Genomic DNA, 17,246 nt, shown 5'->3' with positions numbered 1-17,246 from the left:
CTATATTCTGTTTTTGTGCCAGTACCATGCTGTCTTGGTGATCACAGCTTTGTAATATAGCTTGAAATCGGGCAATGTGATGCCCCCAGCTTTGTTTTTCTTTTTCAATATTTCCTTGGCGATTCGGGGTCTTTTCTGATTCCACACAAATTTTAGGATTGCTTGTTCCAGCACTTTGAAAAATGTCATAGTTGTTTTAAATTCCTAGTCTGATAATCCCCAAATCCCTGCCATGTTTGGTTCTTATGTTTGCTCTTCTCTTTAGATTATGGGGCTTTTTCCTTTTGGTGTGCCTCATATTTTTTTTTCCTAATAGTAGGACATGATGTACCAGGTAAAAGGAACTGCTGTAAATGGATCTTTAGTAATGTGGTGGTGAGGTGTGGGGGGGAGGGCAAGCATTCTATAGTCCTAGGTCTCAGTCTTTTAGTAAGCCTATGCCTCTGGACTGTGAACTTAAAAAGAGCCAGGAAATTAACACTGATACATTACTACCATTTAATTTTCAGGCTATGCTCAAGTTTTACCAAATGTCTCTTTTTTATCTGGAACAGTTCCTCAAATATTCTGACTTTTATATCCTTGACACTTTTGAAAATTGCAAGGTTATTTTTATAGATGTCTCTCAATGTATTGTCTGATGTTTTCTCATGTTTAAACTTGGATTATACATTCAGGTTATTCAGAACTATCATTGCAGTCCTTTTCAATGCAGTAGGTGGTGCACAGTTTTGCTTTGTTCCATTACTGGTAATATTTTCTTTGATCACTTAGTTATATGGTGCCTTCTAGGATTTTCCACTGTAAATTAATTTTTCCATTTTGTAATTAATAAATATTATGTGTGTGGAAGAGAAAGAGTACTTTGAAATTATGTAAATATCCCATTCTTTACCACACTTATAACTTATTCATTTAGATATATAAATGACAGATGATAGATAGATTATAGATAGGTAGATGATAGATGATAGATAGATGATAGATAAATAAATACAGAGATTCAGTATTTACTGATATTATTTGGTGGGTTTTAATCTATTACTATGGTTACTTATTTTGTTGTTCAAATTGTCTCCTACTTGGTCAGTGTCACTCCATTCAAATCTGGCTTCTTTCTCCTCTTGACATGTCTCTTGAGTATTGTCTTGCTTTCTTGAATGAGATATCTGTTCCAAGCTCATCTTGCATTCTCCCTAATCTAGCCCTAGAATCAGCCATTTCTCTAAAGAGTGTGATTCCTTCTCTTAGAGAATGATATTTGGAAATCAAGAACCAGGAATTAGGTTAGTTCATTGCTATTGAGATCACTGCAATCAGATCTTCTCAATGGACAGAACTAGAGAACATATATGTTTGTATGTATGGGCATATGCATACACAGACACATTTATAGTTATATTTTTCCATATCTATATAAAGAAAACCATGAGATCCCACCAATATCTCCAACTTAATCCAACACAATTGAGTTCATTCTAGTTTTCTACTTTTCCATATTTTTACATCTCTTCTCTGACAATGAGAAAATTGACTCCTATTGCCCTAAATGTATTTACTTATTTGATTAATTCTTTCTGTGTAACTAACACCTTGTCTACACTGCCACCACCTTCCTCTTGCTGATGCCCTCCTCCCCTTACCTGGGCTCCAACACCTTACACCAGGCCCTTTCCATGCATGGTGCCCTCCTCACCTTGCTTGAATTTCAACACCATTTATAGGATGCTTCTTCTTGGGGAAGCACTCCTCACTCTGTTCTGATGACCTCTGCCAGGATGCTGCTACATGTAGCCATTCCTTCTTGCCACTGGGGCTCTGACTTCCCACACCTGGCCATCCCTCTTCCATGGAGAGGTCTTCCTTATTTTTCTCAGGAACTGTTGCTCCATACCAGGCTGCACCCATTTCCTGTGTAGACTCTCTCCTCATCTTGCTTGAACTCTGTCACCAGGCACCAGGTGACCCCTTAACATGGACGTCCTCAACCTGCTCAGGTTCTGATACCCTATGCTAGGCCACACCTAATGAGATATCTTCCTCATTCTTTTTTGTTTAAGATTTATTTATTTATTTATTTATTTATTTATTTATTTATTTATTTATTTGGGAGAGAGAGACATCGAGAGCCAGGGAGGGGCAGAGAGAGAGAGGAGAGAAGCAGGCTTCCCACTGAGCATGGAGCAGACACCTGGCTTGATCCCATGACCCCAAGATCAGAACCTGAGCCAAAATCAAGAGTCAAACACAACCAACTGAGCCACCCAGGTGCCCTTATCTTTCTCATTCTGTTCAAGTTTCCACACTTCATGCTGGTCTTCTCCTTTGTGTCCCAATGTGGGTGCCCTTCTCACCTCAGTTGAACTTCATATGTTGGGCCTCCCTTTGTGTAGATGCCCTCCTCATCCTTCTTGAATTCTGAATTCTCCAATCCAAGTTGCCCTTCATGTGGATACTCTCCTCACCCAGCTTGGCCTTCAGCACCCAGTGTAAGGCAGTACTTCTGTGGGGAAAGCCCCCCTTACCGTACCTGGAATCTGTGGCTCTTTCTCCCTTTTTGTGCTGACACCTATCTTGTTCTGCCCTTAGTAATGATTTTATAACTTAATTATTTAGGGTATAAAGCCATCTCTTCATTTTTTTAAGGGTGGCATTAGTCTCTGCCATTATCCCCAGGATGTGATATTGTTTTTATCATCTTGAGTAGAGGCATGAAAAGAGTTTAAGAGACTTCCACTTGATCTTTCTCACTATAATAGCTCTTACTCCTTAGACTAAGGAAATAATGTGGGGATCCTACAACTACCAAGTAATTCCATTCCAGTATACATTTAGGGATTGGAGAAATGACTGCTGAATGGATTTGTGGGCCCAGTGGACCCACTGTGCCCACTGTGAGCTGTACCTGGGCCAGGACTCCATTTATTACCTAATCTTCATAAGTGCCTTCTCTAGTGGGGTCGATAATGACATTCTGGGGATCCAGATAGTGTTAACTAGGACCCTGTGTTCAATAGTCCTTAAAATGACTGGATATTTTCCTTCCAGTTACTGGAATAAATGCCCAAAGGTCCCATTGAAGAGGGACTATGAGTATCATTAGAATTCGCTTTCCATAATGTTGTAGGGTCTTCCTTCATGGAGACCTTTCTTCAGTCAGTGCATTCAAGGTTTGAAAATTGACTCAGGTTTAGAAACTGAGCAAGGGATTGTTGACTTTCCTTGGTACAAGTGCTCTCAGTTATTTATCCTTGGTGTCTTTTGGTTGTAGATATTAAGCAGTAATTTTTTTTGGCTGCCTATCTATTTAACCTCTAGGAACACCATGTTCTATTAACCATACCCACAGCTTTCTGAGGGTCAGGTGGTCCTAGCTACCACCCTGTTGTTCTATTGCCAATTGATTGTTCATTATGATAGTAGCATCTTCCTTACTTCTGGCAGTAAAGTGCCTCCACCTCACCTCTATGATTTTGGGATTTGATTTCCATTGCTATCAGAGACCTCAATTTAGTAATAGTTAGCCCTGACCTACAGAGAAAAGTGTGTTGTTGGAAAACCCAGAGTTGGTGTGTTAAGAATATGCAGACTATGACTTGCTGAGTGAGAAAGCACAAGCCACCCCCACAGGGTTGGCAGGTAATTCCCTTGGCATCTGAGCTCCCACTGTAGGGAAGAGAAAACCCTAGGACCATTTTGATTGAAAATACAGTTTCAATACACTCACACAGAAAAAGCAAAGTCACAAAATTTATTACTTTCAAGTCCCAAATGGGGTGCAATGAGAGAGAGGAAAAGCATTCCTACATCCCAGGTCACCAGTGAGCAAGAGAGAGAGCACAAGCAGGGTAGCAAACACCTATTACTTATAAGGAGGTTGGGGCAGCTGTCACTAATTTTTCATGGACCCAACTCTGAATGGCCATTTTTAAAGATACCCAGGAACAGCAAAGTGGGAACTTGGGGTGAAAATCCTAAGCTTGGGTCCTTATCTAAATGTCCATACTCTGGATGTGAACAGAATTGTCACACTGAAAAATGCCTAGGCAGCTACTCAAAATGGATGTTTTGTCATCACAGAAAGTCACCAAGAAGCTCCTCAGTGGATGGCTAATGCTGCTCTCATCAGTGCTTCCCCCTCCTTCCTCCCACCCCCCACTCTTTGGCTTTAGTGAAAGGATTGAGCCTTCTGTGGCACATTGTTGGCTGGTGGGTTTTTTAGTCTTATGTAATTTATCTTCTGTAGCAGTCTCAGTTCTATGAGCCATTTGATGTCTTCCTCACCTCTTTGTTTTGGCCACTAGAATTTCTACTTATTATGAGCCATTGCTTTCTCCGAACTTCTAAGAGTCAGCCTAGCAGTGTTGCACTGCTTCCCAGGATCCCTACTAGGCTCTTAAATCCTATATCCTAGGAGAACGATCCCATATTAATCAACTCGCCCTTAACCAAGTTTATATTCTGTCCACTTTGAGCCAGCACCCTCAGCAGTATTTCCATACATTGTCTCCTAGCTTCTGCCAATACATGTTGTCTAGGTTCACTGCTCCTATGAAAGGCTCACTTCCCTGGGTTGAGCAGCTCCTCTTTCAGCTGAGGGCCTCAACTGTGCACCATCACCAGGCAAAATTTAGAGCAGGTTAGGAGAAGGAATGCTTCAACTCAGATGGGGTGGGGTGGGATCTGAGCTGCATACTACAGCATCTACTGCTGTATTCTTGACCCAGAAGAAGCTTAGGATATATTAACGAGCATGGTTAAATCAGTATAGTCACAGGGAGAATTTCTATGTCTACTCTGATTGTTTCTCCAGGCTCTACTCCTATGTACATAGTTTATATAACTTTATTCTGTGCATAGCTTAATAATCTCTTAATATGATCTTGTGACCTGATGCATTTGCATGCTCCCACTCCAATATCTCAGCTCTGTTCTCCCTGACAGAAGGGAATCAAGAGCCAAAGCATCATGGCTTTTTAAAATTTTTCCCAATATGGTATTAAAAAATTTCTACTTCAAATTACCCAGCCTCTGTTCTTTTCTCTCTTCTTAGCCCTTATTTGCCTCTTTTCTAATAATTACTAATAATTGTGAAGAATAGGAAAAGGAAGAATATGTTTGATCATCAACTGCCCTTTTGAACAAAGGTCACCTTTATGTTACCTCTCAATTTTTAATCCCTTCCTATTTCCCAAAGGTAATGGTAATTTAGTTTTATCTGTTTTTTTAAATTTACATAATTTTTTTAATATTTATAGAAATTAAGTCATGCAGTATGTACTCCTATGACTGGCTTCTTTAATTCAACATTATGTTTGTGAGTTCAATCATGTTGAATGCAGCCATTGTTGACTTATTTTTAGTAATGCAGAGCAGTTGCATAACCCTCACTTCAATTTTTTTTCATTATTTCCCCCCCAAGGAGCCTCTTTAGACATGAATTTTAATGCCATAGATATACTATATATCTGTGGTATATAAAAGAGTAAGACTTTTCTGACCCTAAAAAACTAATTTTCATCTATTGGAAACAATATTGTCCTTTGAGAATGCATGCTATAGAGTATTCTAATATATGAACATACCATTTTTAATTCATTCAAAAGTGATGAATATTTGAGTTTCAGTTTTTAATGCTCTTATGAACATCTTTGTGCGTATTATTTGATGCACATATGAACACATTTCTGTTGAATATGTACCTAGAATTTCCGGGTCATAAGATATACATATATTCAACTTTGGTAAATAATTCCCAATACTTTTGCAAAGTGTTTGTACATGTTTATGGTCTTATCAACAAGGTATGAGAATTCCAGTTGCTCCACAACTTCACCAATATATGATGTACCAAATTTTTATTCTTAGCTCTTCTTGTGCATATGTGGTGATGTCTCATTTGTTGTTTTGACATCTATTTCCCTATTGGGTAATAATACTGAGTGCTTTATATTTGTTTAATATTTAGTTGGATATGGTGTGTGTGTGTGTGTGTGTGTGTCCGTCACATTCTTATTTAAGTCTCTTGCCTACTTTTCTATTTGGTTTCTATCTTTTTTTTATTGATTTGTATGGGTTATTTATATATCTTATACATGAGTCACCTATCAGTCACATGTCTTATAAGGATAATATTCTCTCTCTCAATGGTATCTCTAACAAAAAGAATCTCTTAATTATAATCCAGTTAAATCCAATTGTTTCTTTACTCCAAGTAGCTTTACTCCATAGAGATACTCATGTTTTTAACCATAAGCTTCTTTGCATTGCCTTTAATGTTAAGATCTATAGTCTTAACTCTTTAAATGTTATACTACAGAATTCACCAGTGAAGCCATGTGGTCCTTGTTTTTGCTTTGTTGAGAGGTTTGTCATTACTGATTCAGTCTCTTGTTATAGTATGTTCACGTTTTTTATTTCTTCTTAAGTCTGTTTGATAGTTGTACATTTCTTAGAATTTTTCTATTTATCTAGATTATCTAATTTATTGGCATACAGTTGTTTATGATATTCTCTTTTTATTTCTGTAAGGTTGGTAGTAATGTCTCTACTTTCATTTCTGATTTTAGTAGTTTGAGTCTTTTATTTCTTGTTCAGTCTAACTAAATATTTATCAGTTTTTTATCTTTTCAAAGAAAAAGCTGTTGGTTTTGTTGATTTTCTTTATTGGTTTTCTATTCCCTATTTTGCTTACTTCCATTCTAATCTTCATTTTTCTGTTTTTCTGCTAACTTTGGGTTTAGCTTGCTATTCTTTATCTAGTTCCTAGAGATGTTAAGTTTCATTTACTGATTTGGTATCTTTTTTCTTCAATATCTGCATTTACAAGAATAAATTTCTCTTTGAGCAATGCTTTGCTACATCCCATACGTTTTGGCATGTGATGTTTTTTATTTCATTTAGCTCAAAATTGTACTTTTCAGCTACAGAATTGCTATTTTATTTCTTTTTGCCATTTCTATCTTTTTATTGATACTCTATTTGGTGAGACACCATTCTCTTGACTTCCTTTAGCTCTTTGAGCATATTTAAGACAGTTGATTTAAAGTTTTTATCTAGTAAGTACAATGACTGGACTTCTCATGGACACTTTCTATTGATTTCTTTTTTTCTGTGAATGGGCTATACATGGTTTTTTTTATATGCCTTATAGTTTTTCTGTTGAAGACTGGACATTTTGGACATTATAATGTGGCAGCTATGAAAATCAGATTCTCCCCTCTCCTTCAAGTTTGCTACAGCTGCTTTTGTGGGTGTTGTTTTTTTCTTTGGTGAAATTTCTCAACTAATTTTGTAAAGTCTGTATTCTTTGTTATGTGTGACCACTGAAGTTCATGTTCTGCTAGCTTGTGGCCAACCAGTGTTTTGAGAGTTTCCTTAAATGTGAGAAAGAAAGAAAAAAGAAAAGGAAACAAATAAAACAAAAGGAAAAATTACTCTACTGGTCTTTGCAGATTGGCTATGTGTTGGAATACTCTTTCAAAGCTCAATCAAGCTATTTACAATTCTGCCTTAGCCTTCATTTTCCATTTGCCTGGACCCTGAAGTTCAGCCAGAGGTGAAAGTTTTGGATCTTCTCCTGACTTTTCTGAGCACACATCCAGTTTTGGGCATGTGAATAGCTTTCTTGACTCCCCAGTAGATGTGGGAGCTTCCATGTATCTACTTTTACAACCTCACCTTTCCCCAACTTTGTGTTGTCTGATGTCCCAACTGTAGGCCCAGACTACTGTAGCCCCTACTTGTGCCTATAAATGCTTTCAACAAATGTCACATGAGATGCCTCTCAGCCCTGAAAATACTCTAAATAGGGAAAAACAAAGGCTAGTCCTTATGCCAGTCCTTCAGGGAGCCAAGAGACAACTTCATTTAAAAAAAAACAAACACATTATTTGAAAATTAGATCCATATTGCTATCTCTGGCAATAGCAACCTGCATTGAAATGTAGGCTGCTGTCATATGGCCACCACGATGTGGGATGGGGGAATGGTAGGTGGACAGCTTAAAATGCCACAACACTTTCTTAGCAGACTTCAGCCTCTTCTTTCTTCACTAAGCCTTCCCCTGGTTATTATAAGTTCTTGACCAGGTCCAGAGTTCTGTAAAACCCTGATTATGACCATTTTGCCACATCTCTAGTTGCTTTTATGGAAGATGGATCCCTGGAGCTCCCTACTTATCATTTTCTGTGATGTCATTCCCTATTGTACTTTTAAATCCATGAATTTAGTGTATTTCTCCACATATTTACGTTTTCTTTAATTTCTTTCAATAATGTTTTATGGGGACACCTGGGTGGCTCAGTGGGTTAAGCATCTGCCTTCAGCTCAGGTCATGATCCCAGGTCCTGGGATCGAGTTCCACGTCAGGCTCTCTGTTTCTCCGTCTGCCTGCTCTGCCTGCTGCTCTCCCTGCTTGTGCTCTCTCTCTCTCTCTGACAAATAAATAAATAAAATATTTAAAATAAAAAAAAATAATGTTTTATGTTTTTCCATGTAATACTTTATAGCTTCCATTACATTTGTTTTTAGGTCTTTGATGTTTTCTTATACACTTGTAAATGGTATAATTTTTAAAGTTTCATTTTTAAATTGTGTCTGGCATATAGAAATATGTTGATTTTTACATATTGGTCTTGTGTTCTACTGCTTTATTGAATTATAAATTCTAAAAATTTGTCTATAAATTTGTTTGATTTTTATACACACAATTGTGCCATCTGCCAATAAAGAGTTTTATTTATTGTGCTAAAATATTTGTACCTTTGATTTCTTTTCATTACCTCATTGGTCTTACTAGGTCCTCCATTACCCTTTTAGATAGAAATGGTGTTGGCAAGCATACTTGTCTCAATCTCAGGGAGAGGTTTAATTACAAACTTAATTTCTTTAAAATATATAGGACTTTTTAGACTTTCTATTTCTTCTTGTGTCATTTTAATATTTTGTATTTTCTACAAATTTGTTGATTTCATTTGAAATTTCAAATATTTTGTTGTTTATGATACCCTTTATTACAATTAATTATCTATAAGGCATATAATGTTGGATAGTATTCTGTATATGCAAGTAGATGTATTTGACTAAGTATATTCAGATTTTCTATATCTTTTTTTTTAAGATTCTATTTATTTATTTATTTGAGAGAGAGAGAGAGCATGAGTGGAGGGTAGGGGCAGAAGGAGAGGGAGAAGCAGGCTCCCTGCTGAGCAGGGAGCCCAATGCAGGGCTCAATCTCAGGACCCTGGGATCATGACCTGAGCCAAAAGCAGATGCTTAACCAACTGAGCCACCCAGGCCCCAGATTTTCTATATTTCTGATGCTAGTTTTAGTTTACATTTGTATCCATTATTGAAAGAGAAATTTTTAAATCTCCACTCTGGATTTGTCCTTCTTTTTTTAAGACTTGCAGTTTTGGGGGCCCCTGGGTAGCCCAGTCAGTTAAGCATCCAACTCTTCATTTCAGCTCAGGTCATGATCTCAAGGTCATGAGATTGAGCCCACTGGACTCCACATTCAGCAGGGAGTCTGCTTGGGATTCTCTTTCCCTCTGCCCCTCCCCGCACTCACTCTCTCTCTTTCTCTCTCCCTAAAATAAATAAATAAATAATTCTTTTAAAAAAAACAACTTGCAGTTTTTCCTTTATATTATTTGATGCTACACCTCTAGATACAAACAAAGTTGGAATCATTATAGCTTTCTGGTAGAGCAATTCATTATTTCTAATAATGCTTCTTTATTGTTTACTTTGTCTAATATTATCTAATCTAATTAGATATCTAATTATATCTAATACTCATCACCTTTCTGTCTGGCTAGTGTTTGCTTGTTACATCCTTTTCCATACTTTTATTTTTTGATATCTCTTTCTTTTGTATCTAAGGTGAGCCTCTTCTAAGCAGAATCTCTCTTTTTTTTTGGTATTTGCATTTTTGTTAAATCCAATTTGAGAATTGCCTTCTAATTATTTAGTCTGATCAGATTCACTGTAACTTCTCATGTATTAGGTTTTAAATGTTACCTTACTGTTTTCTATTTGTCCCTTCAGTTCTATGTTCTCTTTTTTCTCCTTTTGGCTTTCTTTAAGATTACAAAATTTTTTGTTGTTGTTGTTAATAATTCTATATATTCTTTCTGTTAATGTGTTGTTTTTACATGTTTTCTTCTCTTACTGGTTACCGTATAGATTTCAAAATGCATCCTTGACATATTAAAGTTTAATGTAAGTTATTACTTTTATTGCATATATATTACTATTTTATAAATCAATATTCAGTTAGGCTTACTCACCTATTCACTTTTTCTTTCTTTTTCATCATTTCCTACTCCTCTAAATTGCCTCTAAGAACACCTATCATAAAGGCATTTCCTTTAGTGTGAATTTTAAAACTATCTTTATTTTGGTTTTATTTGCTAAGAATACAGTCTTTGGCTGTAGAATTCTTGTTGGAATTATTTTCTTTTAGCACTTTGAAGATATCATTTTACTATCTCTTGGCTTCCTTAGTTCATTTTGAGGAGTCAGCCTGAAGTCTTCACTGGCATTGTTTAGTAGAAGGAAATATTTATTTTCTTCACTGTCCACCCCCCACCCATTTTCTCTTTGTTTTTACTTTCATGCAATTTTGCTAAGATATATCTAAGTATTTCTACTACTTGTGGTTTCAGGACTTCTTGCATTTCTGATTCGATGTCATTTGTCAGTTTTAGAAAATTTTCAGTTATCTCTTCAAATATGTGTCATGCTCCATTTTATTTCTTCCCTCTTTCTGATAATCTTACTACACATATTTTTGACATTATACTGCTTATGTCTTATATGATTTTTTCTTTATTTTCCATATTTTTCTCCATATGTTTCAATCTGCATATTTTCTTTTGATCTAACTCCTAGTTCAGTAATTCTCACTTTGTTGTGTATAATTTGTCACTAAACCAATTTACTAATTATTAATTTTCTTAATATCAGTCATTAAAATTTTATTTTCAGAATTTTTTCTTTGTATAATACTTAGTCTATGTTGATATTTTACTCCTTTTAATTCCTTGAACTATATTAATAATAGTAATTTTAAAATACATATTTGGATTTTCTATATTGATTTCAACTATCAATTTTTTTCCCCTTGGTTTTTGGTCAGGTCTTTTTAAATACCTTGTTATTCCTGCTTTATTTGTGAACATATTTGGTTAAAAAAAATTTGTAGAGATAACTTGAGTCTCTGGGTAATATTATTTTCCTCTAGAGAGGATTTTATCTAACATCTGACATACACTAAACTAGTAGCATCCAAATAACCTTAATCCATTTAGGGACTGAGTTGGTTCAAAGCTGGGTTTTATTCCTTTTGATGGATGAGCTATTTCTGGTTTCCCTTACTTCTTGGGATTGCAACTGAAAGACTGGGATACTTATCAGAGCCCCTTTTCCTTTGCTGGTTTGCAATTTTGCCTTCTTCTGCCCTGAGACTCTGTCAAAAGCCTTGTTAAATTTTTCAGTAGCACCTGTCATAATTGATAAGTGTCTTGAGAAGAAAAGCAGTGCCAGGGGTTTTTTTTTGTTCATTTTCTAAAGGCCGATGGTTTTGTCTTCTGACCTATTGTGGTTTTAATACTGCAAATACCTCTAGGGTGTCAGCTTAACTTTCTGGTTTCTAACATCCTCTTTGTTTTTAATTTCCGTTTTTATTTTGTTTTGTTGTAATTTTCTACAAGCTTATATATGAGTTTAAAAATGTGTTATTTTTTTATCCAGCATTTATAAGTATTTGCATCAGGAGGTTTTCAGGTTTCTTTTGTGTGGATTTTTTTTATATCTAGTCTTCCATAGTCTGGATTTTATTTTTTTCACCTATTCAATTGCATTTATTTAGAACCAGTATATACTTCTATTGCTTTCTATCTTTTTTCTTTGCTATCACTGCTAGTATTACCAAACCATACAAAAATTTTCTGTGGGAGTATATTCTATTTAATAAACATTTTAAAGCATTGACTACATAACTAGGACATGTTCTAATTTCTGGGGGTGAAATAAGTAATATATCATCCTTGCCCTGAATGAGTTGATAGTTTATATTTTCTTCTACAATACTCACCTCAAAGGGCTTTCCTAAGATACTGAGATTCTTGGACTCTATTATTCTTCAGTAGTAATGTTTTAATATACTTTTTGAAATAATGGTTTTTATATGGCAATAGGGAACCAGACACCCACTCTAAATTGTGTATGGTGTGATAGAATACCTTTTAAGAAGCTTGCAGTGGAAACAGTGTTCTCAGGAAAGAGAATGATTTCAGTTAAAGCAAGAAGATAGAGGAAACACTTAACAAAGAGCTCAAGATTCTGTGACAGTTTGCTGATTACAGAGCAGGAGTTCCAGAAAGCGAAAGGGCATAGGATGGGATAACAGAGGTGTCAAGGCAGACTGAATGTCTTGTGGAGTATGGTCTAGACAAAATGGCTGATTAGGGGAAGGATAGATAACATTTGGTGTTAAAATGAAAAGAAATACAATGGACTTGGTCTTAGGAGTCTTCTGAGGAAGGTGGGTTCTTGGCCTAATGGCCAACAGACCTAGAAAACAATCTGGACTGAAGTCAGGGGTAAAGATCATCCCCAAGTCTCTTTTCAGCAGTAATGTCCTGAGATGCCGGCAGTTGTGGGGACTGTGGTGTTTACATGTACTCAATGTCTGATAAATATCCTTTTTAATGTGTCCCTTCTTGTTCTCTAAAATGTTCTTTATAATATGGTGTTACCTAAATTTGTGATTTTTCATTAGATTTTGCAGTGGAAATTGTCAGAGAACCAAAGGTGTTTTCACCCTCACATAGGAAAATGTCCTTCCTAAGAAAGACTGGTGCAAGGAAGCCCTCATTAAGACCCAGGTAAGACATAGGATCTAGTTAAAGCAATATTTTTCAGACACAAGCTCTCTTTAATCTCAACATGTTTAATTCTGAATTTATCTTCTTGTATATGGATTTTTTACTTCTTTCCATATATCATACACATATGCAAGACACACTTTGTAATTTATTATTTATTTATTTATGTATTTATTTTCAAAAATTTTTATTTTAGTTAGTGAACATACAGAGCAATATTGGTTTCGGGAGCAGAATTCAGTGATTCATCACTTACATACAACACCCAGTGCTCATCATAAGTGCCCTCTTTAATACCCATCATCCATCTAGCCCATCCCCCACCCACCTCCCTCCATCAACCCTCAGTTTTTTCTCTATCATTAAGAGTCTCTTATGGTTTGTTTCCTTTTCTCCTTTTTTCTTTTCCGCCTTCCCCTATGTTCATGTTTTCTTTTTAAATTCCATATATGAGTGAGATCATATGGTATTTGACTTTCTCTGACTGACTTATTTCACTTAGCGTAATACATTCTAGCTCCATCCATGTCATTGCAAATGGCAAAATTTCTTCTTTTTTTTTTTTTTTTGATGGCTGAGTAATAATCCACTGTATATGTATATATGCACCACATCTTTATCCATTCATCAGTTGATGGACATTTGGGCTCTCTCCATAGTTTAGCTATCGCTGATAATGCTGCTATAAATATCGGGGTGCATGTACCGGTTTGAATCTGTATTTTTGTATCCTTTGTGTAAATACCCAGTACTACAATTGCTGGATCATAGGGTAGTTCTATTTTTAAGTTTTTGAGGAACCTCCATACTGTTCTCCAGAGTGGCTGCACCAGTTTGCATTCCCACCAACGGCGCAAGAGGGTTCCCCTTTCTCTGCATCCTCACCAACACCTGTTGTTTCTTGTGTTGTTTATTTTAGCCATTCTGACAGGTGTGAGGTGATATCTCATCATGGTTTGGATTTGTATTTCCCTGATGATGAGTGATGTTGAGCATCTTTTCATTTATCTGTTAGCCATTGGATGTCTTCCTTGGAAAAGTGTCTATTCATGTCTTCTGCCCATTTCTTAACTAGATTATTTTTTGGGGGGGTGGGTGTTGAGTGTGGTAAGTTCTTTATAGATTTTGGATACTAACCCTTTATCAGATATGACATTTGCAAATATCTTCTCCCATTCCATAGGCTGACTTTTAGTTTTGTTGATTGTTTCCTTTGCTGTCCAGTTTTTTATATTGACAAAGTCCCAATAGTTCATTTTGGTTTTGTTTCCCTTGCTTCTGGCAACATGTCTACTAAGAATTTGCTATGGCTGAGATCAAAAAGGTTACTGCCTGTGTTCTCTAGGATTTTGATGGATTCCTGTTTCACATTTAGATCTTTCATCAATTTGAATTTATCTTTGTGTATGGTATAAGGAGGTGGTCCAGTTTCATTCTTCTGCATGTTGCTGTCCAGTTTTCCCAACACCATTATTGAAGAGACTGTCTTTTTTCCCCATTGGATATTCTTTCCTGCTTTGTTGAATATTAGTTAACCATAGAGTTGAGGGTCCATTTCTGGGCTCTCTATTCTGTTCCATTGATCTATGTGTCTGTTTTTGTGCCAGTACCATACTGTCTTGATGACTACAGCTTTATAATATAGCTTGAAATCTGGAATCATGATGCCCCTAGTTTTGTTTTTCTTTTTCAGAATTGCTTTTGCTATTTGGGGTCTTTTGTGGTTCCATACAAATTTTAGGATTGCTTGTTCTAACTCTGTGAAAAATGTTGGTGGTATTTTGATAAGGATTGCATTAAATGTATAGATTGCTTTGGGTAGTAAAGACATTTTAACAATGTTTGTTCTTCCAATCCATGAGCATGGAATGCTTTTCCATTTCTTTGTATCCTCTTCAATTTCTTTCATAAACGATCTATAGTTTTCAGAGTATAGGTTTTTTACCTCTTTAGTTAGGTTTATTCCTAGGTATCTTATTGTTCTTGGTGGAATTGCAAATGGTATTGATTCCTTGATTTCTTTTTTTGCTGCTTCATTACTGATGTATAGAAATGCAACAGATTTCTGCACATAGATTTTATATCCTGCAACTTTGCTGAATTCATGTATTAGTTCTAGCGATTTTTTTGGTGGAGTGTTTTGGGTTTTCTACATAGAGTATGATGTCATCTATAAATAGTGACAGTTTTACTTCTTCCTTACCAATTTGGATGCCTTTTATTTCTTCTTGTTGTCTCATTGCTGAGACTAAGACTTCCAGTACTGTTAAATAGTAATGGTGAGAGTGGACATCCTTGTCTTGTTCCTGACCATAGATGAAAGTCTCTCAGTTTTTCCCCATAGAGAATTATATTAGCTAGGGTTCTTTCACATATGGCTTTATGATGTTGCATTATGTTCCCCCATCCCTTCTTTCTTGAGGGTTTTAAATGGATGCTGTATTTTGTCAAATGCTTTTTCTGAATCTATTGACAGTATCATATGGTTCTTATCCTTTCTTTTATTAATGTGGTGTATCACATTCATTGATTTGTGAATATTGAACCACCCCTGCAGCCCAGGGATAAATCCCATTTGATCAGGGTGAATAATTATTTTAACATACTGTTGAGTTAGATTTGCTGCTATTTTTGGTGATATTTTTACATCCATGTTCATCAGGGATATTGGCCTATAATTCTCCTTTTTAGTGGGGTCCTTGTCTGGTTCTGGAATCAAGGTAATGCTGGCTTCATAGAATGAGTTTGGAAGTTTTTCTTACGTTTTTATTTTTGGGGGACAGTTTGAGAAGAATAGGTATTAACTCTTCTTTAAATTAATTCCCCAAAATAAACAAACAAACAAATAAATTCCCCTGGGAATCCATCTGTCCCAGGACTTTTGTTTATTAGGAGATTTTTGATTACTGATTCAATTTCTTTGCTGGTTATAGGTCTGTTCAAATTTTCTATTTCTCCCTGTTTCCGTTTTGGTAGTTTGTTGATTTCTAGGAATTTGTCCATTTCTTCCAAGTTGCCCAGTTTGTTGGCATATAATTTTTCATATATTCTCTTATAATTTTTTATATTTCTGTGGTGTTGGTTGTGATCTCTATTTGGGTCCTTTCTCTCTCTCTCTCTTTTTTTTTTTTTTTTTTTTTTTGACAGGTCTGGCTAGGAGTTTATCAATTCTACTAATTCTTTTGAAGAGCCAGGTCTTAGTTTTGTTAATCCATTCTACTCAGTTTTTGTTTGTTTGTTTCTATATTGCTTATTTCTGTTCTAATCATTATTTCCCTTATTCTGGGTTTTAGGCTTTATTTGCTGTCCCTTTTCTAACTCCTTTAGGTGTAAGGTTAGGATGTGCATTTGAGACTTTTCTTCCTTCTTGACATAGGCCCGTATTGCAATATACTTCCCTCTCTTAGGACTGCCTTTGCTGCATCCCAAAGGTTTTGGACTGTTGTGTTTTCATTTTCATTTGCTTCCATATATTTTTTTTTTATTTCTTCTTTAATGTCTTGGTTAACCCATTCATTCTTTAGTAGGATGTTCTTTAACCTCCATGTATTTGAGGTCTTTCCAAATTTTTTCTTGTGGTTGACTTCAAGTTTCACAGCATTGTGGTCTGAAAATATGCATGGTATGATCTCAGTCTTTTTGTTCTTGTTGAGGGTTGATTTGTGACCCAGTATGTGATCTATTCTGGAGAGTGTTCCATTGCACTCAAAAAGAATGTGTATCCTGCTGCTTTAGGATGAAATGTTCTGAATATATTTGTTAAGTCCATCTGATCCAGTGTGTCATTCAAAGCCATTGTTTCCTTGTTGATTTTCTGCATAGATGACCTGTCTATTGTTGTAAGTGGGGTGTTAAAGTCCCCTACTATTATTGTATTATTATCAATGGGTTTCTTTATGTTTATTATTAATTGATTTATATATTTGTGTGTCTCAATTTGGGATCTTCTTGATGGATCATCTTGATGGATAGATCCCTTAATTATGATATAATGCCCTTCTTCATCTTTTGTTACAGTCTTTGTTTTAAAATCTAGTTTGTCTGATATAAGTATGGCTATTCTGGCTTTCTTTTGTCATCCATTAGCATCATAGTTGGCTCTCTATCCCCTCACTTTCAATCTGCAGGTGTTTTTAGGTCTAAAATTAGTCTCTTGTAGGCATCATATAGAGGGATCTTGGTTTTTTATCCATTCTGATATCCTATGTCTTTTTATTGGTGCAGCTAATACATTTACATTCAGAGTGATTATTGAGAGATATGACTTTATTGCCACTGTGTTACCTGTAGATCTGGTGTTTCTAGTGATATTCTCTGGTCCTTACTAGTCTTTATTGCTTTTGCTCTTTTTGT

At 35.8% G+C, this 17,246-nt stretch overlaps 1 protein-coding gene across 1 annotated transcript in view; it reads left to right on the top strand.

Moving 5' to 3' along the window:
- Nucleotides 1–17,246, top strand: part of RGSL1 (regulator of G protein signaling like 1) — a 71,948-nt gene that overhangs the window by 28,594 nt on the left and 26,108 nt on the right. Inside the window, exon 8 of the mRNA XM_081823196.1 lies at nt 12,788–12,893. Coding sequence (XP_081679322.1) covers nt 12,788–12,893 — 106 coding nt within the window. The remainder of the gene's footprint in view (nt 1–12,787; nt 12,894–17,246) is intronic.

This window comes from Leptonychotes weddellii, chromosome 6 (assembly GCF_054177405.1).
Source record: "Leptonychotes weddellii isolate Sample4059 chromosome 6, ASM5417740v2, whole genome shotgun sequence".
NCBI classification, from domain to species: Eukaryota; Metazoa; Chordata; class Mammalia; order Carnivora; family Phocidae; genus Leptonychotes; species Leptonychotes weddellii.
The sequence above is the reverse complement of the archived record's forward strand: the minus strand, read 5'-3'. Positions and strand labels throughout refer to the sequence as shown.